Genomic DNA, 23272 nt, shown 5'->3' on the forward strand with positions numbered 1-23272 from the left:
ATTCCCCTAACAGACCTCAGCTTCACAGCAGATGCTCAATTTTCCAGAAAAAGGTAAAGAAAAACCAAGTGACCTGCAAAATTTTGGCCTAAGGACTGACATGTATAGCAAGAAGAATACAACTTCCAAGGTGAGTTTCAAGGGCTGGTTCTACAAAAAAAAGCGTACCCTCTGTTGAGGAAATATGGGGGCATTACTGTTATTACATTAAAATGAATATAAAGCAAAAATATTTCTTTCCATTTCGGATAGAGTAGGGAATTAAAACCTCTCTTTTGCCATCTGTGTCCCATTTCCCTTCATTTTTTTGTTTGTATACACGACAGGCAGTGAAAGCAAATACCCACAATGAGGCGCATCTTCTCTTAGCTGTCACCAGAACAGACATTCCAATTTAAGGATTTCCCCTCTGATCCTGTTCTGGTGGCAAGTAAGAATTTTACATTTCTCCTCACTTTTATTCCCAGTGCAATTGGTCTGCAGAACAAATAGAGCATTAATCTCCCCAACAGAGTTCTAATCTTTCCACACCCTATCCAATCCAAAAAGAAAAAAGTTTAATTCGATTTCTGAAATATTCTATTATAAGGAAAGATCATATTGTTACTTTTAGGATGATAATAACTCTATAAATCTTAAATGGTAAATTCTCCTATGCACAAACAATGAAGAGGTGAACTAACTCCAATATTGCACCACTATCGACTAAACTGCACATAGCACCAGCGATGCCCGTACTGCTGGAGTAACAGCGCAATGACCTGCCCAACTTTCCCCCGGGATGGGTATCCAGCATAATGCTCATGATGGCAATCATTGGTCAGTAATCAGAGCTAACACATGAATAAGCCTTAGAAGCGCTTACCATTGTTCAGCATGGTCACTTGGCTGCACTGACCAATGAGCACTTGCCTATGTGAGCAATGTGAAGGAGCCATATATTACAATGTACCCCAGCAGCCCAGGGCTGTGTAGTTGGATATGATAGTTAGAGTTGGTTAACACTTTCATTTTTTGTGAACAGGTGAACTAACTGTTTATGTAGCTTGTGCGGATTCTTATATTCAAATGTTTTATAATAACATAAGTAATAATTTCCTGTTATTGCTTTTATATTGAGAAGATGTTTCTATTGTGATTTTAACTATCACCGTTAGTACTGTTTTGTTTTTTTTCTGCCATTCTTATTTTATCCTTTAATTGATTCTCCAGGGCTAGCAATGACTTCAGTTTGTTTTTATATTGTGTTGCAGAGTAAATCTGCTGCGAGTGCCACAAGAGAATGGACTGAGCAGGAGACTCTGTTACTGCTGGAGGTAATCTTTAATGGACAGGTACAGCTATGCAATTCATAGAAATGTAACGTCATGCGATAACCTGGGTTTTTCTTTTCTTTCTATCCTGTACAGGCTCTGGAGATGTACAAAGATGACTGGAACAAGGTGTCTGAACATGTTGGCAGTCGCACTCAAGATGAATGTATTTTACACTTCTTGCGGTTGCCGATTGAAGACCCATATTTAGAGGACTCTGAAGCATCTCTCGGTCCTTTGGCCTATCAACCTATACCATTTAGCCAATCTGGAAACCCTGTAATGAGTACTGTAGCCTTTCTGGCCTCTGTGGTGGACCCCCGTGTAGCATCTGCTGCAGCCAAATCAGCTTTAGGTATTATTTTCATAGTTCTAATTTACTACAGGCAGTGAACTGAATAGTTGCATTTAACAAGTCCTAGAATTTTAGAACCTCATCTAGTCTCAGAATTGTAGTCAGACATGGTAGATTTAGAGAAAAGTTGCACTCTGACGGTTAGGATGTTCACTGAAAGGTATTTGAGCTCCTTGCTTCTGGTCTAGACTTTACTGTACTGGGGCGTTTCTCAGTAGTAAATAAGGATTATGGGTTTTTCGGTCTCTGGCATTGTTTGTGCTGTGGGGTGTGAATGGAGTCACAGAAACGTCATAGAAAAGCTCTGTCTACCGTAGATTGGACATTCTGAAGTACTCCTTCCCTGTGGGTTATAACCTTCTCACTGGTACACTTAGCTAACCTGAAAGTTGTTGAACTGAAAGGCACCCTTTATTAGAATTAGATTATTCATAAGTAAAGTAGATAGTAATGCATTGACATTTGATTGTATCTATAACTTGTTGCTACTATTCCTTCTTTTCTGAGTTTGTTCCTAACTGATTACCTCCCACTCTTCATATTCGATTATACTCTCTTCTGGTAAAACAGTTGCTGAAATGTTTTTTTTTCTCATTTCTAATAGAGGAATTTTCTAAGATGAAGGAGGAGGTTCCCACAGCATTAGTAGAAGCCCATGTTCGTAAGGTGGAAGATGCAGCAAAAATAACTGGCAAAGCTGACCCAAGTTATGGCCTCGAGAGCAGCGGAATTGCTGGCACTACTTGTGAAGACAATGAGCGAATAGGTGAGCACAGTCCTCATATGTATTAGTCGTTTTTTGTTATCTGTCTGTTATAATTATCATTTCTAGCTATGTACTGACTTGAATTAATTATTCATAAATTAAATGTTAATGTCTATAATAAAATTCCTGTATGATATTTGTTGTATTTGTAGAGGAAACTACTACAGAAGAACCTCCTTCAGAACCACAGCCCACAGAAGAGAGGAAGGAACCAAAGGTAATCCTTAAATTTTGCACAACATAATTCTGCATTTAAAGGATAAGTGCTCTTCATGTAAAGTTATATTTTTTGACCTGATCTGAACTAACCCACCCTGGTTTACCATCCACCTGCAAGATCTGGTGTAAGATGTCTGCTAAACCCCCAGGGAAGCCTTCATCAGCATGAAGGTATGTCCTCACTTTCTAAGTGGAAGGATGTTTATTAATCCTTGTGAGCTCATGGGTAGTTTGCCCTTCAGGCATCTAGGTTTAAGGAATGCCCATTCAAAATTACAGACTAAGCCCTCACCACCAGTGTTCTCTTCAGCTTATAACCTTCAACCTTCGTGTGCCAACACACAGCTTGCCAGACTTACCTCCCCCCCGTGCAACTCCCAGACCTAAAGATCCTTATTCCAACTCCTGTGCTAGCTCGGTCTCATTAACTTTATTCCAACCTGGCCAGTGTTCTCTCTCCCAAAGAATACATTTGTCTCTTTTGAAGCACGTGGGTCCAACAGGTTTGCATGGTATCAGATTTGCCATACCTCTCCCTCCCTAGTGGGGACCCTCTGGCCTTTGTGATCAGCTGGGACACATACATATTGATTGACGTTCCACCATGCTCTGACCTCTTAGTCTTACACTTCAGCTTTTCTTCCAGATGCTGACCCCAGTGTTATCCTTTATGCTTTCTCATGGCATCCCCTTTGTGGGGTACTCAGTTGACCTCTTATGGATTAAACAGTCAATTTGGACAATGCTTTCTTGATAGTCCAAATGTGTCCAAGATTCAGAGCGATCGTTTATTGTCCCAACATCGGTGCTGGAAGTCTTTGATCACCTGCATTCACTTTATACCAGAATGTTTCTTTGGTAAATGAATATACAACATGCTGGCTCTCATTTTCCTGTGGTCATGGAGTTGCTTGTCTCTGAGCTGTTGCTAACCTGTGGTTGCAGGAAAGAAAATTGCATAATTTATGGCTTGCCTTACAGTACAGAAAATAAAAATATGGTGATCCCTACTGTCTACTGCATTGTTCCTAAATAGAGAAAAAACAGTTCATGTTTCATAATTAAAATAAGATTGTTGCCTTTCATATAAAATAAATTAACACAGAAGTCCTCTTTTTATCAGATGGGGATCCCAATAGCTAATAAATGTAGTTGTGATTTCTGTGCTTCCCCAGGATTCACCCATTGAGCCTGTAGTAGAAGAGGACATAAAGGAGCGCAGTAGTGATCCAGCAAAGAAAGAGGAAGAGAAGATTAAAGATGACACAGACAAGGACTCTGAAAAGAGTGATGTAGATATGGGTAAGGTTCACTTCCTCCACATTACATCTCTGTGCTGTACTTTTGCTAGCTGTGCCTATTTTCTCATGAGCATATTGGCTGGATAGCTCTACAGTGTTCACTAGTCAGTGATGCATATATTAACACATCCATCCTGGTCAGTTTGTGCCTAAAAGAGAATTTGATTTTTTTTAATTTAATGAGCTTCTGTTGTGTTGATACTTTGCAGGAAAGTGACATGAGGGTGTTGGTCCTGAAAATCCTTGTCAGAAGATGACAAAAAAGTATTTTGCTTATGTGACATCAATTTAACAGCACCTTCTTAAACTAACTGTATTCTGCTATCCTACATTCCCTGTTGGATTTTCTTTAAAGTATCAGTCCACCCAAAAGTTACTTTTTTGTTATAGGCAGAGCCTGGTGGTGGGCTCAGTCAACCCTTACTTTTTTATAGGTCTTAGATACTTCAGCAGTAAGAGATCCCTGACATAATTTGCTATTCTGTGTTTGATGTTTTGCAAATTCCCTCCCAGCTTTGATTATTCCAGCTCCTTCTCATTCATTTTCCTTAATATAAAAAATAAATTTCAGGCTCATCAGACAGAGTGAGATTGCCTCATACTGGCCACAGAAGGTGCAAGTGCACAAATCTCACTGGTAGAATCTCTCATAGAAAGATTATTTTGCCAGGTGACTCCTGCATCTACCAGAAACTGAATTGTACCACAAATAAAAAAATACAGCGGCCTCACTCCACGCTAATTGGCTTTATGTTCCACAGTGGCTGTTCAGCCCATGCCATGCTCCTCACCCAGTATTTAGTAGACTGACCCTTTAACCATATGTCATATAGATGTGTAGAATTATACAGAGAGAACAGTATGTCAAGTTCATGATATTTTGCATATCCAATGTATGTGTATTTGATTTAATCGTATTTGTGTTAATTGCAGCTGATGGAGACAAAGTCTCTGACAGTAAAGAAGGATCAGAAGAAACAGATAAGGAGGACACCACAGTGAAAAACAAGGTGGAGAGAGACATCGGAGAGGGAAACCTCTCTACAGCTGCTGCTGCTGCCTTGGCTGCTGCTGCTGTGAAGGCTAAAGTAAGTAATAAACTTGGCCTTGGTTGGCCCAGTTTTATCCAACATCCTGAGGACCCAGAAATTCATGCATTCTTAGCCTTTTTTCCACCTATAACTTGTCTGTTTGTAAAATGCTTAAAGACGTTAAGATTATTTTCACAATAGTGAATGATGGGATGATGAGTGAAGCAAAAGTATGGACTACTGCAGCACAGATTGGAGTCGGGCAGTACCTGAAGCTGTGGCACAGAAAGAGCCTCTTCTGCAGGCAAGGGGGTTACGGGGCATATGACAGGCATGGTTTAAAGACAGCCATGTTCTTTCTAGCTTGCAGTTATCAGAATGTTAAAAATGTTAAGAGGAATTAATACAGTATGTACATCATGCATCAGTAACATACCTAAAGGCTCACAGTTTCTGAGGAACTACAAGTCTTTAATTGGCCAGCAAACAAACATAAGCCATACAGGGAAAAGTCGTTTCTCAGTATATTGATAGACACAGATAGCTTAGTCTGAACCAAATAGTAGCTCTTGAATAGCATAAGTGCAACTTTTTTGTAATCATAATTTTGTGCCGTTAATTAGCACCTGGCTGCAGTTGAGGAACGCAAGATCAAGTCACTGGTGGCTCTGCTGGTAGAGACTCAAATGAAGAAATTAGAAATCAAACTGAGGCACTTTGAGGAGCTGGAAACAATCATGGATAGAGAACGGGAGGCGGTGAGTCCTGAAACATTTTAACATTTTCTCCTTAAAGTGTATGTAAAAGCAGAACTGTGTATTTTAGTTTAGATACATTGAGGAAAGGTTAGACCCTTTTGCCAAATGTTTATTGCTTTTTGTCTTCCTTCTGCGGAGATTCAGGCCTGGTTCACACTGATGTGATGCGAGGAATAATCTCTGCGTTTCCCGCATTGCACTGCATAGCAATCGCACTGTATTGCTGCAATCTGCTGTGGGTGTCAATTAAAAGTTAACGACACCACAAAAGTAGGTCGCAGAACGCAGTGTGTTTGCCTGAATCAGATCGCATGAGTATAAACACCCATGCGATTCGATTCCAGTGCTGCAAAAAAAAGGTGCCTGAACATTTTTTGTGCAGATGTGGTGTGATTTGAGCCATACAAAATGATGGGCTCAAATCGCACCACACAGAATCGTATGTGATTTGTGCAGGAATGCGGCATGATGCCTATGCAAATCACAGGTGATGTGACAGTGTGAATTGGGGCTCATCCTTTCCGCTAAACACTGTCGCTAAAACAGAAAGTTAAGAAGAAATCCTAAATTTAGGATTTGTCATGAGAGCAAGAGGGTGAGGGAAAATCCTGCACTATGGATAAATGTCCTGGTGACAGCGGTCTAAGATGGGTATTTCTCTCATTTTTCCTCTGACTTCTGTTGTGTCTTCAAAATAAGAAGTGAAGGGAAGTCTCCCAGAAGGGCACAGACAGCAAAAAGCAACCTGATAGGGGTTTTATCACTTCTCTATTCTATCCAAAGAAAAAGTTGTGACTTTACACACATTTTCATTATACTTCTATGCCCTGTCTAGATTGTCAAATAAACTGTATGGATTGTAACAGTAAAATGTGTAATAATAATAATACTTTTTGCTTATCTGTGTTTTATCATAGAATGCAGTTGTTAGTGTTGCTTAGTCATTTACATCAGCTGTCTTGCCAATGCGTCTTACCACAACACATATTCTTTCAACGGTATATCTGCATTGCTATATGCTGCAATTTGTGTTACAAATGATACCCCAACACATATATATATCATACCACAACACATAGATATGTGACACTCTGTTGAAAAAATGGTGAGTGTGTATTTTTACATGAATGTAATATTCTATCACTACATCCAAGTTGGCTTAATCATGTGTGGGTGCTTGTCCAGTCTGTGAGCTGCAATGTATATAGAAGCAACGTTTTGTAAGGTGCATTTTCATGTGCACTGCAGCTTTGACAGCCTTGACATGTGCACATTAATGAGTGTATGTTACCCCAACAGTGTGAATTGGCCCTTAACCAACACTCTTTTGTATAAAATAAAACTACGTAGCTGGACTTCAAGTGGTTATACCGGGATGATGCCTGCGGCTTTGTTCAGCCCACGGTCAGCTTTGTTGTAAAAGCAATCCTAGCTGCTACTTGGATTGCCTTTACAAGCAGCCAAAGGGGATTTCCCCCAGATCCCCCCCCCCCCCCTCCTCCATCTTCTGCAGCTCTCTTGGTCTCTCCCATCCCATCGGGACACCTGTTCATCCAGTCGTTGGTGCTGCTGGCTGACGATAGAGGTGATCGTAGACCAGATCAGCTCTGATCATTTCTATGGTATTGGAAACTGGAAGCGATGAGCATTCATCACTCCCAGTTTCGCTGGACATAAACAGCGCCATTTTTACATTTGCAAAGCATCTGATCACACTGATCTTGGTGTGATCAGATGCTGTGAAGGGCAGAGGAGAGCTAAGGTCTAATAGGCCCCAGATTTTTCAATAAAGAGTACCTGTCACTATTGCTTATTGTTATTACAGGGGATATTTATATTCCCTGTGATAATAATAAAAGTGATTTAAAAAAATTAAAGTGACAGTGTAAAAATATAATAAATAATTTTTGAAAAATATTTTAAAGCAACCCTGCCGCCACGTGCACGCAGAAAGGCAAATGCACACAAACAGCAATCGTCCTACACGTGAGGTATCACCGTGAATGTCAGATCAAGGGCAGTAATTCTAGCACCTGACCTTCTGTGTAAATCTAAAGTGGTAACCTGTAAAGGCTTTAAAGCTCTTATGGATAATAAAAGTTACGTTGTTTGTCGCCGTTGCACGAGCAGTTGTAAAATGTGACATGTTTGGTATATATTTACTCAATGTATCATCATCCTTTATATTTTACAAAACAATTGGATATTATATTGTGTTTTTGTGTATTAAACTAAAAAAAAAGTGTATTTTTTCTAAAAAAAAAAAAAAATTGTTTGAAAAACCACTGCGCAAATACCATGTGTCATTAAAGAATTGCAACACCCACCATTTCATTCTCTGGGGCCTCTGCCTATCCCATATTTAAGAAAATATATAATGTTTGGGGATTCTAAGTAATTTCCTAGCAAAAAAATACAGATTTTTACATGTAAACAAAAGGTGCCAGAAAAGGCTTGATCTTCAGGTGGTTACTGAGTAATTAGTGATATCTGTATGTTTATTTCACTCCATAGCTGGAGTATCAGCGGCAGCAGCTTCTAGCGGATAGACAGTCTTTCCACATGGAACAGCTAAAATACGCAGAGCTGAGAGCACGTCAGCAGCACTTCCAGCACATTCAGAACCAACACCAGCAGCAACATCAGACTCCTCCAGGCAGCCAGCCTGTGCCCCCCACTGCCCATTCCATCCCTGTAACACAGGCTTCTGTAACACCTGCATCAGGAAGTACAGCAAGCAGTTCAGAAGGACTGGCACAGCCAACTGCACCCCCACCACAGCCACCAGTGAACAGTCAGCAGCAAGGAGGAACACAGCCCAGCCCAGCACACAGTGAGTGACTTGCTTTATTTGTCATTTTGTTTTTGTCTTATTTTCACTATATACTATACAGAGTTCTGCCTTGTAATGGAATGTTCCTTCACACATGCATTTTATTGACTAAAATATGTCTGGAGAACATTTAATGGGGATGTGATCAGATAAACTGATAATCAAGAAGTAGCTTGGTACTGAAACAAAGCCAGTCCAAATTGTGTCCCATCACATACTTTAGCCACTTCAAGTCCGGACACTTTTACCCCCTTCCTGTCCAGGCCAATTTTCAGCTTTCAGTGCTATCTCACTTTGAATGACAATTGCGCGGTCATGCAACACTGTACCCATATGAATTTTTTAGCATTTTTTTTTTTTAGAAAGATAAAACTTTATTTTGGTGGTATTTATTCACCACTTTTGAAAAAAAAGTGTTTTTCTTATAAAATGTTGCACATAAATAATTTTTTTTCATAAATCTTAGCCAAAATGTATACAGTTATCTTTTTAGTAAAAAAAACCCAAATTAGTTTATAACCAAAAATTATAATTTTTCACATTTTTACTTTGTTTATTTATATTATTATGTATGGGTTTTTTTTTTTAGCATACTGTCACCCTAGCAGTACAGTGTCACCATAGTGACACTGTACTACTTGTGGGAGGTGATGAAGATTTTTTTTTTTACACTGATTGCTTTTACACACATAAAGGCTGTAAAAGCAATCATTTCTCCTTCTCTCTGGTTGTATTCTTGCAGCCATTGAGAAATACCGTGTGAGCTGTGATTGGTCACAGCTTCTCACATGGTACAAGGCTGTTGTGAATAACCTTGTACCATGTGACCTCCGTGATCATTCACAAATTTCACACGTAGTAAGCAATGATGTCAGAAGTGACATCTTGCTTACTACTCTTTATGTGATCACTGATTGGCCAATCAGTGATCACATAATCGGGACCTCACACAGAGGACCCGTACAGCGATCAGTGTTCGCGTACACTGGATCGCGGTGCTGTGCGCTCTTAGGGAGCGCGCACAAGCAGGGAAGCGAGAGGACGTTTGTAAACGGCAACCCGCTCCTGCACTGCTCCCGTCTGGCCCATGTACATAAATGGCTGGACGGGAGCAGTGCAGGGGTGGGTGGTTAAGCTTTTCTATAATGTTGAGACCCCAGTAGGAAGGTTTTTTCCTCAACCCCCAAACTAATGGGCTGAATTTGGCTTTTTATTTGTTTTTTCATTTGAAAGGGTCTTACTTGGGAAGCCACAATAGGGCATTAGAACTGCAAATGCTTTATCTCCCCCCTGCAAGGCAATATTATAATGTGCTAGTATTGCATAATAGCACATTATGAAAAACCTACCTTAAAACGAAGCCCTCCAGCGGCCCGCTGTCACCACTGACAGGGTTTTCATCTTCACCTGGTCTCCCTTATAGGTTCACAGGCTCCAGCTGTCTGATTGGCCGAACCGCAATTACATCACTCCCGCACATGGCACAAAGTTCCATGCATTTCCTTCAGAGAGTATGAGCCGATGACATCACTGGCTGCTGCCCGCTGGAATATCTCCTAAACGGTACATGTTTAGAAGATATTGATTTTACCTACAAGTAAGATTTGTTATAAGCTTACCTGTAGGTAAAAATCACAAAAACGAGTTTACCACCGCTTTATGTAGAAGTAAGAACATGTGGAAAACTTGGTGTGTGATACAGAAAATCAGCTAAAAAGCTGTGCTCTGCCTATCACAGAAGTAGGATAAGTTCTGCCTAACATGCTACCATGCTCCCAGTCCAAAAAGAGATCAAACCCCCGCCATTCTTAGTAAGAACTTCTGTTTTTTTGGAGTTGTTTGAAGAACATTTTTTGTTTGGTTGAGATAGGAAGAGTTATTGCTGCCCATGTCCGGGTTTGGTAGGTTAACCTGCACTGTCCTAGTGATCAGTGATCACATAGTAATTGAGGAAAGATCTTCATGATGGGACACAGCAATAATAATTGACAGAGGTTTTAACCCTTCACTGCTCCACCAATAAGAGTCAGTAACTCTCCTGATCTAGAAGTTCGCTTCCCTACACAGATTAACACAGGAGTCCATTCAAGGTTCCTATTTTAACTGAAGCCCTGATGAAGAGGGGTGTTTCCTGACCCTAGAAATGCATTGGCTGTTTTTCCTGTATAAACAAATAAATGAACTTAGACCCTTTAATTCTTTGGTCTGGCTCCTTCCATTAGTGAATGCTTTATTGTTGTCTGTGTTAATGTTGGAGAAATTTCGCTTTACATCCTGTCTCCATAACAACAAGGAAGTGAAGTATTTTTAAAGTTTGCATAGAATTCATATTTCTATATGACAGTGTTGTGCTACTTAGCTTTTTTGACTTGTTATTAGGATTTCGCCGATACCAGTATCAGTGCTGATGCCAAGCAATTTGCACGAGTACTTGTACTTGTGCAAATGCTCCGATATCTAAAACCGATACCTTTTGCGGAGCAAATTTTAGCCCATACAAAATGAATGGGCTCAAAGCACACTGCAAAAACTAGCATGCGATTTGAACAGGAAATGCGGTGTTATTCCTGTCCGAATCGCATGTGGTTTGCCGCACCGCTCCTGTGTGAACCCAAGCTTGTCATAATGACTTCATCATGGGTTTACACAGGAGAGGTGAGGGAAACCGCATTCCTGTTCAAATTGCATGCTATTCTTTGCAGTGCGTTTTAAATTGTTCATTTTGTATGGGCTCAAATCACACTGCAATGGTATCGGTAATTGGTATCGGCGAGTACTTGAGTACACGTATTGGTACTCATACTCGCCGGGGAAAAAACAGTATTGGTGCATCCCTACTTTGTATCCCTAATCTTTGTACAGTTAATGATCTGTGAGCTGCATCTCATTAATCAACTTCCAAGAGTCCGTATATTTTGATATGTGTAAAATTAATAGTCACAATTTAATTGTGTTTTCCTACTATATGTGGCAAAGTAAACTATGATTTATTTTAAAGGAGACCTATAATTTCACATACTCAATGTGAAAGCATCTTTACAGCATGAATACTGAGCTGAGATAAAACGTGTTTCATTTTTAATTTCAATGTTCAATTAAATTAATTTCTACTCAGGTAAGTGTCAGCTGCAATGTTGCCGATACTTACAGGAAGCCTGTCATGAAAGAAACATGGAGGTTTACCCCAGCTGATTGTCTTCTAAAAATGATAGTTGACTGGCAGTCATGCTAACCTTCTGGCTTCAGTGCTGACTCCATGTCTCTACTGTTTTCTGTATGCCTGTCCTCCCATTCAGTGACTAAGAAAGTAATGTAGCCATTTAACATTTTAGTGGGGAGGTCAGCATTGGCAAGTTCCCCATATTTTATTCTGAACAAGTTTCCTTTGAGGAACGAGTCTACCCGGACTGTACAGATCCTTACACTACTTGCTGCAGTAGTTAGCATTCACTGAGAGTTATTGATAGAAAAGCAGTATTCAGCCCAGGACATAACTGGACTTGGAGATTTGCATCATTTCAGACATGGAAAGATTATTCAATTTAGTTCATTACAATCTAAGTAATAGACAACCTATTGCCATATTTTTCCACCTTTTGTTGTTTTATGCTGAGGATCCTAATGCTGTGTATTAAAAATAATTGTGTGCCTCCTATGGTTGAGATATTTGTGCTTAAAGTGTTACTAAACCCACAACAGTAAAATCAGTCTGTATATGCAGTAAAGCATGCTTGTTATACTCACTGTGGAACCTAAGGGGTTAATGCTCTGCATTGTGTAAAAAGGCTGTTTGATCCTTTCTTCTCTGCCCCTCCTCTTGTTGAAATGACCACCGGATACAGACTGAATCCGTTTTCACATGCACATGCTCAGTTTGGTGTGTAAACGGCAGGGATGGAGGATGCTCCCCTGCTGGCTATTATTTTTTGACAGTCGCTGACACCCCTGGCTGTCAGGATGCCAGAACAGTGAAAGTCACTGTTCAGCTCACAATTTTTCACTCTGCTCCTTAAATTTTTTTTTTTTTTTGCCATTTGTTGAGTCAAGTGCTGCCAACTGGGGCAACCCTTTGTTTAAATTTTGGCTTGTTCGGTAGGAATTGGCTGAAATTCGAGCTGTGTATGTCTAACATTATGTGCATGTTGTGTGGAATCTAGTAATTAATATGGACAACTGTGATTTCTTTCCTTTCCTGCAGGTTCTGGTTCGTATACAGGTCAACCACCACCCAACCCCATGATCCCATCAGCAGTACCTGCTCCTGCCCAGCCTCCGGTGCCCGGTAATCAGCACCCCAGCATGCCTTTGCCTGTACCATTTAATATGGGTAGTGACTTAGTTGATTCTGCTCATCAGAACCCACCAACTAACCCCTATACAGTGCCCCTTCCCATGCATGGCTCCTTCCCTCCTGCAGCATGTCGGGTCGGTGGACCTCCCCCATTCCCACATAATCCTTCCATTGCCATATCTTCAACGCCTCCTAACTTGCCGTCTTCCCTGGGGTCAGCTGCCACACACAGCCCTGCGATCGTAGCTGCAATGCAGGGAGGGGCTCCCATCACAACCAGTCCTGTGCCAGGTGAGCTAAGTAGACAAGGTAAACTTATTTGTAAGTTTTAAAATTTATTCTGGGTACCATGTTTTAGGCAAACTACTGGACATCCTGTAAGTATAATAATACATAAACCTGTCATGGTGTGGTATTATTACAAGGTAACAGCATTATTTTATATAGATATTCTATTTATCATCAAGGAAAAAAGATGTGGGCTGCCATTCTGATCTTTTGAAAATGCTAATTTCCTGTCTAGGTTTTGAGCCATTGACATAGAACAAGCCTGAATCAGGACTTGGGATTAGCATTTGTTAAACAAGGTATTGAAGCCAAAGAATTGGCATGACAGACAGGCATCTAGCATGTTTAGGAAACATTTAGCTTAATATTGGCAGCCTCCAGAATTGCTTTCATTGTATGTTTCCTTGAAGTGTCATATAAATGACTATATGCATGTGTCAGTTGAATATATTGTACAGAGATCTGTGTATCAAGCATATGCACAATTATATTAAAAAAAAAACCTACATGTATTATCTACAAACTTACTCTAGATACGTTTGTATCTCAGAGGCACAGACATTTTATTCTTCTTCATTATTCTTCTTTATTTTTCTTCACTTCTTGTCCTTAAGATATAATGAGAAGTGAAAGGAAATCTCTCCAAAGTACTGACTAATACTTACATTTCAGAAGAGATAAGGAATACAATACATCGATCAATCTTTAACTGGTTCCCCTCCGCGCTATAGCCAAAGGACGGCTACAGCGCGGTTGTATAATCCTGGGACGACATCCATGGATGTCGTTCCAGAACACGCCACCCCTGCAGGCCCCTGCGGCGCGCACCCGGCACCGCCGGTGATCACTGTGTCCTTTTACCACGTGATCAGCTGTGTCCAATGACACAGCAGATCACTGAGTAAATACATTTGCCGGTTATCGGCTGCACTTTCCTCACACTGTCACAGCGTGAGGAAAGTACTGCCGAGAATCTGCAATTGTCAACGAAGGGATCGGAACTGATGATCAGAGCCACCCACCTTTGCCCATCAGTGCTGCCCACTTGTGCCCTGCAGTGCCACCCACCTGTGTCCATCAGTGCTTCCCAGCAGTGCAGCATCATCAGTGCCTCCTATCAGTGCCCATCAGTGCTGCCTATCCATGCCACCTAATCAGTGCCCATCAGTGTTGCCTATCAGTGCAGCCTCATCAATGCACATCAGTGATGGAGAAAAATTACCTGTTTGCAAAATTTTATATTCGAAACAAAGAAAAACATTTTTTTTTCAAATCTTTTGCTCTTTTTTTGTTTATAGCGCAAAAAATAAAATACCCAGCGGCGATTAAATACCACCAAACTAAAGCTCTATTTGTGTGAAAAAATGATTAAAATTTCATATGGGTACAGTGTTGCATGACCGCTCAATTGTCAAAGTGTGACAACTCTGAAAGCTGAAAATTTGCCTGGGCAGGAAGGGGGTATAAGTGCCCAGTAGGCAAGTGGTTAAAGGATAAGTTCACCTTTGGAACTTATTACATGTTCCAGCATCTGCAGCCTCTCTGCTCACATGGCCACATCATTCATTCATAATTTCCTGTGAATGAATGCCTACAGGTACCCAATATTCAATGAACTACCAGGTTGCTGGTGAGCGCTCTTGTAGTTCATTGATCTTCCTGCTCTCAAGTACCTGCCTGCTCTTAAAACGTATAGGCAGACAGCTTTCCTGAGAATCTGCAGGGGCCTGAGGTTACACCTGCGTTCTACTGGTCACGGGTGCAATGCTCTGCAGGCTTCTTGGACAGAAAATAATAATTGCATATTTTTTACCTGCAAAAAAATGTGCATGTATTATTTTCTTTGAAAAGGTGAACTTATCCTTTAAGAGCCAGTGGAGTAATTAAAAATAAAAATCTAAAAAATTGTTAAGTAGTAATAGAAATCATAAAGAAAATTTTAATTCTATTCTAAAGAATTCTGGAACTTTCTTACAGAACTCAGTTCTTAGTGTATCTTTTTTTTCCCCTACAATTCATGCACAAATAAACTTCAATGTACGTTCACTTTTAAGTCTGCCACAGGAGGGAGCAGTAACAATGCAGCTCTCCTTAAGAATTGGCCATCCTTTCAGATACAAAGATCACCTCCCCCTTCTCCTTTAGATGCTTTTCTTTGCCTTCTGCTATGACCGTGTTTGGATGGTTTCTGCCTTACGTTCATTTGGGACTTCTAGAAATGTTTAGTCACATTGTACACCACCAAACCCATTTGATTCTTGTGAATATTGATTCAGCATTTGTTTTTTTTGTTGAATTAATTATTTCTATCCTGAAACAAAAATCTCTTATAATGTGTTATTTGGCATTGGGGTTGATGTCTAAATTAGTGGTAATAGAAAGCCAAGAACAAAACTGAAGTTTTTCCACAATTAGCCCCAGTAACTCGTCAGGAGAACAGAGTCACTCTTGATATGACAGCACATTTTCAAACTTCTTTTTCCTAAAGCTCTTTCTCATGTTGTTTAGTTTGATGATTTGTACATTGAGGCAGCATTTTCAGATATCTACTGTGTTCCTTTATTCCAGATCCTGCAACATCCCACCAGCCTGCGGAATCAGTGGGAAGCACAGTCCCCCCAGCCCAACAGTAACATTGGGACCTCTTTTGTTGTGGGGGGATACAGATCAGGGAAGAAAACTGAACGATTGTGGAATTGTATTTCATACACTTCTTTCTGGATCCAGACCCCCCACCCAGGCTTAGAACCACACATTGAGCTCTCCAGGAACACAATATCCCTTTGTGTCATGACTTTTCTTCATTTTATGTCATCAGTGACCTGGACCTCAGCTGTTGACTGGTCAGGTCTACAGAAAGGTATCTGTAAGGGAACAAAAGGAGACTATAGCACACTCAGGCTCCATTGTTACCCCTGTCTCGGCTGGGGAGTGTGGAAAAGTAGTGCACAGCAAAGCAGGACTGTGTGCCTATAATTAAACATGGGAAAAGACAAATGAGCTGATGGACTGAATGGGAACTGATGCAGCTCACATGGACCTTCTTACGAGAAACACATCTAAAGAAGTCAAAAGATGATGTGTCATTTCCGCTGCTGATAGAACTACGTTCCAGACTCTGGTGACTCCAATGACAGAGCTGAAAATACATTTTATTTTTGTTTTTCTATAAGATCAGCTGTGGGTGAATTTAGCACTGCTGCAATGGTAGAGATTGCATTCCAGTACAATTCCGGAATAATGACTTCAGATCTCGGGCAGCAGAGTTTAATACATATACATTGCTGACAAATCTGGTTCACTTGGTATTTCAGTTGTTGATGACTCTTTCCTGGTATTCCAGAGGAGTCTGCGTTTTTCTTGTTGCATCTTTGCATCTGTTGTTACCCGTGCAGAGAAAGCATATCTCTTCCAGATAATGGCATTCAGGGTGATGCCTCCTGCACTGACTGGGTATGAGGTCATTTCATAGTTTCATATCTGCGAGGTCCTAACAGAGAGATCCGCATTCCTCTGGTTTCTTTGTACAGAGCGGAGAAGTGCACAGCAGCCTACACAATCAGGTTCCCCATTACATTCTTCCTTGGTTTCATTTTCCATTGGTTGAAGGAGCGGGTGAGCTATGTGTATCCCTGTAGAAGGATGGCAATGGGGAATCTCTGTCTCACTCTATAGTGCACTATTTGACTTGTTAGTAAAATATTTTAGCTTTTATCTATATAAGCTTTTTTTTCTTTTTTTTTTTTTTTTTAAATTGTATTTTAAATATTTCTGGCCAGGGCTGGTATATCAGGGGTTCAGAGTGCACTTTAATGAAAGGAGGTTGGAAGCATTTTGTTTATTTTATACTGCAGGGTCTACTGACTAGAGAGGAAAGTGTTAGGTAATGTGGTTTGTTTGAATGGAGAGGACTTTCCTCATTTTGAATGAGTGTGTAGCAACCTCCTTGGAACTCTGATTAACACCTGATTGTTCTGACCCCCTGTCTGTTTATGTTACCAGTACCTTATCCTGTGTCTGTGCATCTTACAATCCCCGACCATGGGGCATTAAAAATCTTAAAATTTATAACATCCACGGGTAATTTCTGGTTTCTTTCCTAATGTTTTTCTATCCCGTTTGCATAAAAAAAATTGTTGAAACTGTACCATAATCTTGGTGTTTATTTTTCATGACATTGAATGGATCCTAGATATGTTGGGATTCTTTAAAGGCTAGCTCCACCTTTTAGAGAAATGTACATATCACACCCATAGTTATGGTGTAACATGGTGCCAAGCCAACACCACCTGACAGCATACGGAGGTTCTTCCCTCAGGCAGCAAATGTCAGGTTTGATTTTTGCATGGCTATGATGACAAAGATCTGTGAATAAATAAACTGCATGTTTCATCTTCTGCAGCAGATGACCTTTTAGTTACAATGGAACACAAATGTGGTGATCACTGCATTCGTAGTCCATTGATACTTCTTCCAGCTCTCTAAATGAAAGTCTGTACCTTGGTACAGACATGGAGCTAGAGAAGGAGTCTGCAGGAATCTGTGGATTGCTCCTCCTAGCCACTAATCACAATTGCAAAGCTTTGCAAGCTCATTTGAAAAAAAAAAAATAATAGCTGCACATTTTTATTTCCTAAAAATGTGAGTTTATTTTTATTTATTTATTTATTGTTCAAAATCTAGAACTAGCTTTTACAAAAGATATTACTGCAGGTATAAGATGCAAGCAACATGCACATACCTGAAGCTTCAATTTCCCTTCTGTTACAGCTGAATTCTGGGCCATTCTAACAAGCAAAGCTTCTACAGTTCTGACACTTGCAAAGCATGCTTTTCCCCCTCCTATCTCCTCAGCCAGTGAGACAGCCTATCATTTGGATGGACCCAGTGGCAGAACTACCAGGCTCGCAAAGGTCGCACTTGTGACCGGGCCCTTGAGTTCTGCCACTGTGGGGGGGACCCAAGACAGAAGGAAGGGAAGCATTGACCCTCAGTGAAGACCCTGCCTGGTGCTGTTTTAATCTATGGTAAAGGGGGCGACCAGGGAGCTTCTGCCTCTTTTCCTGCCTGACAAGATTGACTGTCTCTCTCCCTCATATACACAATGTACCGCTGTATCAGTCACTCCAATTTTGCGACTTACAGTGGGGCAAAAAAGTATTTAGTCAGCCACCAATTGTGCAAGTTCTCCCACTTAAAAAGATGAGAGAGGCCTGTAATTGGCATCATAGGTAGACCTCAAGTATGAGAGACAAATTGAGAAACAAAATCCAGACAATCACATTGGCTGATTTGGAAAGAATTTATTTGCAAATTATGGTGGAAAATAAGTATTTGGTCACCTACAAACAAGCAAGATTTCTGTCTCTCACAGACCTGTACCTTCTTCTTTAAGAGGCTCCTCTGTCCTGCACTCATTACCTGTATCAATGACACCTGTTTGAACTTGTTATCAGTATAAAAGACACCTGCCCACAACCTCAAACAGTCACACTCCAAACTCCACTATGGTGAAGACCAAAGAGCTGTCGAAGGACACCAGAAACAAAATTGTAGACCTGCACTAGGCTGGGAAGACTGAATCTGCAATAGGCAAGCAGCTTGGTGTGAACAAATCAACTGTGGGAGCAATAATTAGAAAATGGAAGACATACAAGACCAGTGATAATCTCCCTCGATCTGGGGCTCCACGCAAGATCTCACCCTGTGGGGTCAAAATGATCACAAGAACGGTGAGCAAAAATCCCAGGACCACACGGGGGGCACCTAGTGAATGACCTGCAGAGAGCTGGGACCAACATAACAAAGGCTACCATCAGTAACACACTATGCCGCCAGGGATTCAGATCCTGCAGTGCCAGACGTGTCCCCCTGCTTAAGCCAGTACATGTCCGGGCCCGTCTGAAGTTTGCTAGAGAGCACTTAGATGATCCAGAAGAGGATTGGGAGAATGTCATATGGTCAGATGAAACCAAAATAGGAATGTTTGGTAGAAACACAACTCGTTGTGTTTGGAGGAGAGAGAATGCTGAATTGTATCCAAAGAACACCATACCTACTGTGAAGCATGGGGGTGGCAACATCATGCTTTGGGGCTGTTTCTCCGCAAAGGGACCAGGACGACTGATCCATGTACAAGACAGAATGAATGGGGCCATGTATCGTGAGATTTTGAGTGCAAACCTTCCATCAGCAAGGGCATTGAAGATGAAACGTGGCTGGGTCTTCCAACATGACAATGATCCCAAACATACCGCCCGGGCAACGAAGGAGTGGCTTCGTAAGAAGCATTTCAAGGTTCTGGAGTGGCCTAGCCAGTCTCCAGATCTCAACCCCATAGAAAACCTTTGGAGGGAGTTGAAAGTCCGTGTTGCCCAGCGACAGCCCCAAAACATCACTGCTCTAGAGATCTGCATGGAGGAATGGGCCAACATACCAGCAACAGTGTGTGCCAACCTTGTGAAGACTTACAGGAAACGTTTGACCTCTGTCATTGCCAACAAAGGATATATAACAAAGTATTGAGATGAACTTTTCATATTGACCAAATACTTATTTTGCACCATAATTTGCAAATAAATTCTTTCCAAATCATCCAATGTGATTGTCTGAATTTATTCTCTCATTTTGTCTCTCATAGTTGAGGTCTACCTATGATGCCAATTACAGGCCTCTCTCATCTTTTTAAAAGGGAGAACTTGCACAATTGGTGGCTGACTAAATACTTTTTTGCCCCACTGTATCTCTCTTCCTTCCTGCAACTATTAATCACTGCCATACTTCTAAGCTCACTCCCGTCCTCAGAATGTTCTTCCTGGGTCACTTCACCTTTTTCCTTGGTCTCATTGATCCAGCTCATCTCACCTCCAGCAGTCTGCACCTCTCTCTACCTTCCCTGGACAGTCATGCAGTAAGTTAGCACCACCCTAAACTGTCTCATTGCTACGCACTGACTTTCACCTCCTTTTGCCTTTCTGTGATCAGAGAATCAATCATCTTTTATGACCCTGGCCTGTGTATGTGTCTGACCTGGTTTTGACCAACCTCCCCACAAATTCATGTGATTTGTATCAGTTCCTAATTGGGGTGGAGGAGAATTGCTCATTTGATCATCTCCCTATAAATTTAGACCAACTTATGGGGGAGGTCAGAGACGGGGGGGGGGGAATACAGTCGCAGAGGGGGCATTGTCCTGAGTGCATTTTCTGCTGGAGTGCAAAACAGCAGTTGAACAGAGCAGTTTAGCTAAAGCAGGATAACTCAAGCAGCAGGAAGATACAGCAAAGAACACTACTGCACACTGGATGGACTGCAAGCAAACACCCTGGGTAACATCTCCTACAAGTCTGATTACCACTCCATATACCTTTTAATATGCCCCCTCTAATCCTCCTTTCCATATTACTATCCTCTGTTCTCAAAATCTAATTTTTTTTACCACTCTGCTCCACCCCAAAGCTTATACATCTCACCCTCACTTCTACAATCTCCCTACTTCTGCTCTCATCACCTCCTGCTAATACTTTACTCACCTGCTGACCCAAACACCAGGACAAGAAGGCATGTACACTCATATACATCCCGCTGCCATCTTTCTTTCCTCACCCTTCTTCTTTGCCTAACCTATGGGGATATCTCCCAAACCCTGGTCCTTCAGTATCTCACCCCCACACCAGGCATCCTCCTTCCTCCAGGAATAGCCACAATCCTCTCAATTTAATCTCAATCCCCATGCTCCTAAAAACCACCCTTCCTTTTTCATGTGCACTCTGGAATGCCCGCTCTGTCTGTAATAAGCTCACCTCTGTCCATGACCTTTTTGTCTCCCGCTCCCTTAACCTACTAACAATTACAGAAACCTGGCTTCAAGCATCAGATTCTGCATCCCCCGCAGCACTTTCCTATGGAGGCCTTCGCTGGAGCAAGCGAAGCATTCACCTTTTATAAATCTGCTTTCTTAACTTACAATTCCTCCCCCCATGCTGCTAAACAAGCCTGCTTTGTCACTCCTATTAATGCCTTGTAATCCAGTCTTCCTCGCCTCTTCTCTACTTTTTACTCTCTACTCTCTCCACCTCCACCCAGTAACTCACTCACTGCTTATGAGATTGCAAATCATTTAAAAAACAAGATTGATGCAATGCGTAGGGGCATCTCTGCTACACAGACATTTTTCCCACTTAGCATACCTTATACTAAACCTCCCATAACACTTTCCTATGTTGACCTTGCTACTACTGAAGAGGTCACTAAAGTTTTCTCAGAAGCCCGTCTCTCCACGTGCCCCCTGGATCCTGTCCCCTCTCAACTACTAAGGTCACCTTCTTCTGTCCTATGCTCCCTCACTCACATCTTCAATCTCTTCCTCTCTAATGGCGCTTTCCCCACCCTTCTAAAGCATGCACAGATCACTCCCATACTTAAAAAGCCTTCACTGGACCCCACCAACCTGAACAATGTAAGACCCATCTCCCTGCTCCTGTTTACCTCTTAAACTCTTAGAACGCTTAGTCTACAATCGCCTGAGCTCCTACCTCATGACAACAACCTTCTTGACCCTTTACGGTCTGGCTTTCACTCACTACGCTCCACTGAAACTGCCCTACTAAAACTCACTAATGATTTACTAACTGCTAAAACCAATGGCCACTACTCCATACTCTTACTACTTGACTTCTCTGCAGCTTTTGATACTGTTGACCATCCCCTTCTCCTCAAAAAACTCCACTCTCTTGGCCTCCAAGACTCTGCTCTCTCCTGGTTCTCCTCCTACCTATCGCAGTGCTCCTTCAGCGTTTCCTATAACTCTATCTCCTCCTCTTCACTCCCTCTCTCTGTAGGGGTCCCTCAAGGTTCTGTCCTTGGACCCCTTCTCTTCTCCATCTACACCTCCTCCCTTGGTCACTTGATAAGTACCATCTCTATGCTGATGACACACAAATCTTTTTTTCTACTCCTCACCTCACCCCTTCAGTCTCCTCTCTCACTACTAACCTACTAAGTGACATATCGGCATGGATGTCACTCCACTTCCTCAAACTAAATCTTTCCAAAACGGAGCTCTTAACCACTAGCCTACAGGGCACTTATACCCCCTTCCTGCCCAGGCCAATTTCCAGCTTTCAGGGCTGTCGCATTTTGAATGACAATTGCGTGGTCAAACAACACTGTACCCATATGAAATTTTTATCATTTTTTTGTGACAGATAGAGATTTATTTTGGTGGTATTTAATCACCTTTGGGTTTTTAATTTTTTTTTCTTAAACAAACCAAAAACCACTGAAAATTTAGAAAAAAAAATTTTTTCTTAGTTTTTGTTATACAATTTTGTAAATAAGTGATTTTTCTCCTTCACTGATGTGCGCTAATGAGGCTGCACTGATGGGCACTGATAGGTGGCACTGATGGACACTGATAAGGCACTGGTAGGTGGCACTGATGGGCATTGACAGGCATCACTGGGCACTGAAAGGCAGTACTGATATATGGCACTGAGGTGACACTGACTGGCACTGATAGGCGGCACTGATTGGCGGCACTGATAGGTGGCACTGATTGGCATTGATAGGTGGCACTGACTGGCACTGATGGGTGAGACTGAAAAGCAGCTCAGATGGGCACTGATATGTGGCATTGATGTGCACTGGTAGGCACTGATATGTGGCACTGATGGGCACTGACATAAGGCACTGATGGACACTGACAGGTGGCACTGCTGGGGCTACACTGATCATCAGGGCCCTGATGATCAGTGTACATGTCCCCTCCGCGAAAAGCCGATTACCGGCTCTCCTCCCCTCTCGAGCTCTCAGCGTGACACCTCGAGAGGAGAGAAATGCCGATAACCGACATTTCCCTGTTTACATGTGATCAGCTGTGATTGGACACAACTGATCACATGACCGAGCCGACATCTTCGGCTCTTTCCGTGATCGGTGATCCGCTGTGTCCGAGGGACACAGCGCACCGCCGATCGCCGCGCATGCGCAATGAGAATGGGAGGATGTCATATGACGTCCTGTCAGAACGAGAGAAGCACCTTGCGCCCATCATATTACTATATGGCGGGCGGAAGGTGGTTAATATTCCCCCCAGTCCGTGCCCCCTCCCCTGACT

General features: G+C 41.8%; 1 protein-coding gene across 4 annotated transcripts in view; it reads left to right on the forward strand.

The window, feature by feature from the left end:
- The window catches only part of SMARCC2 (SWI/SNF related BAF chromatin remodeling complex subunit C2), a 68118-nt gene extending 50890 nt beyond the window's left edge, over nt 1-17228 (forward strand). For 2 of the 4 annotated variants that reach the window (XM_089679926.1, XM_089679933.1), the window contains exons 18-28: nt 14-130; nt 1254-1316; nt 1410-1668; nt 2273-2434; nt 2587-2651; nt 3829-3955; nt 4888-5042; nt 5609-5743; nt 8258-8576; nt 12775-13158; nt 15724-17228. In XM_089679926.1, the coding sequence (XP_089536052.1) occupies nt 14-130; nt 1254-1316; nt 1410-1668; nt 2273-2434; nt 2587-2651; nt 3829-3955; nt 4888-5042; nt 5609-5743; nt 8258-8576; nt 12775-13158; nt 15724-15788 (1851 nt within the window). In that variant the 3' untranslated portion in view covers nt 15789-17228. The remainder of the gene's footprint in view (nt 1-13; nt 131-1253; nt 1317-1409; nt 1669-2272; nt 2435-2586; nt 2652-3828; nt 3956-4887; nt 5043-5608; nt 5744-8257; nt 8577-12774; nt 13159-15723) is intronic. The other 2 variants (XM_089679939.1, XM_089679944.1) reach the window with 2 other exon arrangements.
- The last annotated feature ends 6044 nt before the right edge of the window (nt 17229-23272 follow it).

The sequence above is a fragment of the Staurois parvus genome, unplaced genomic scaffold, assembly GCF_062004578.1.
Source record: "Staurois parvus isolate SC_StPar_1 unplaced genomic scaffold, SC_StPar_1.0 ptg000017l, whole genome shotgun sequence".
Taxonomy (NCBI): Eukaryota; Metazoa; Chordata; class Amphibia; order Anura; family Ranidae; genus Staurois; species Staurois parvus.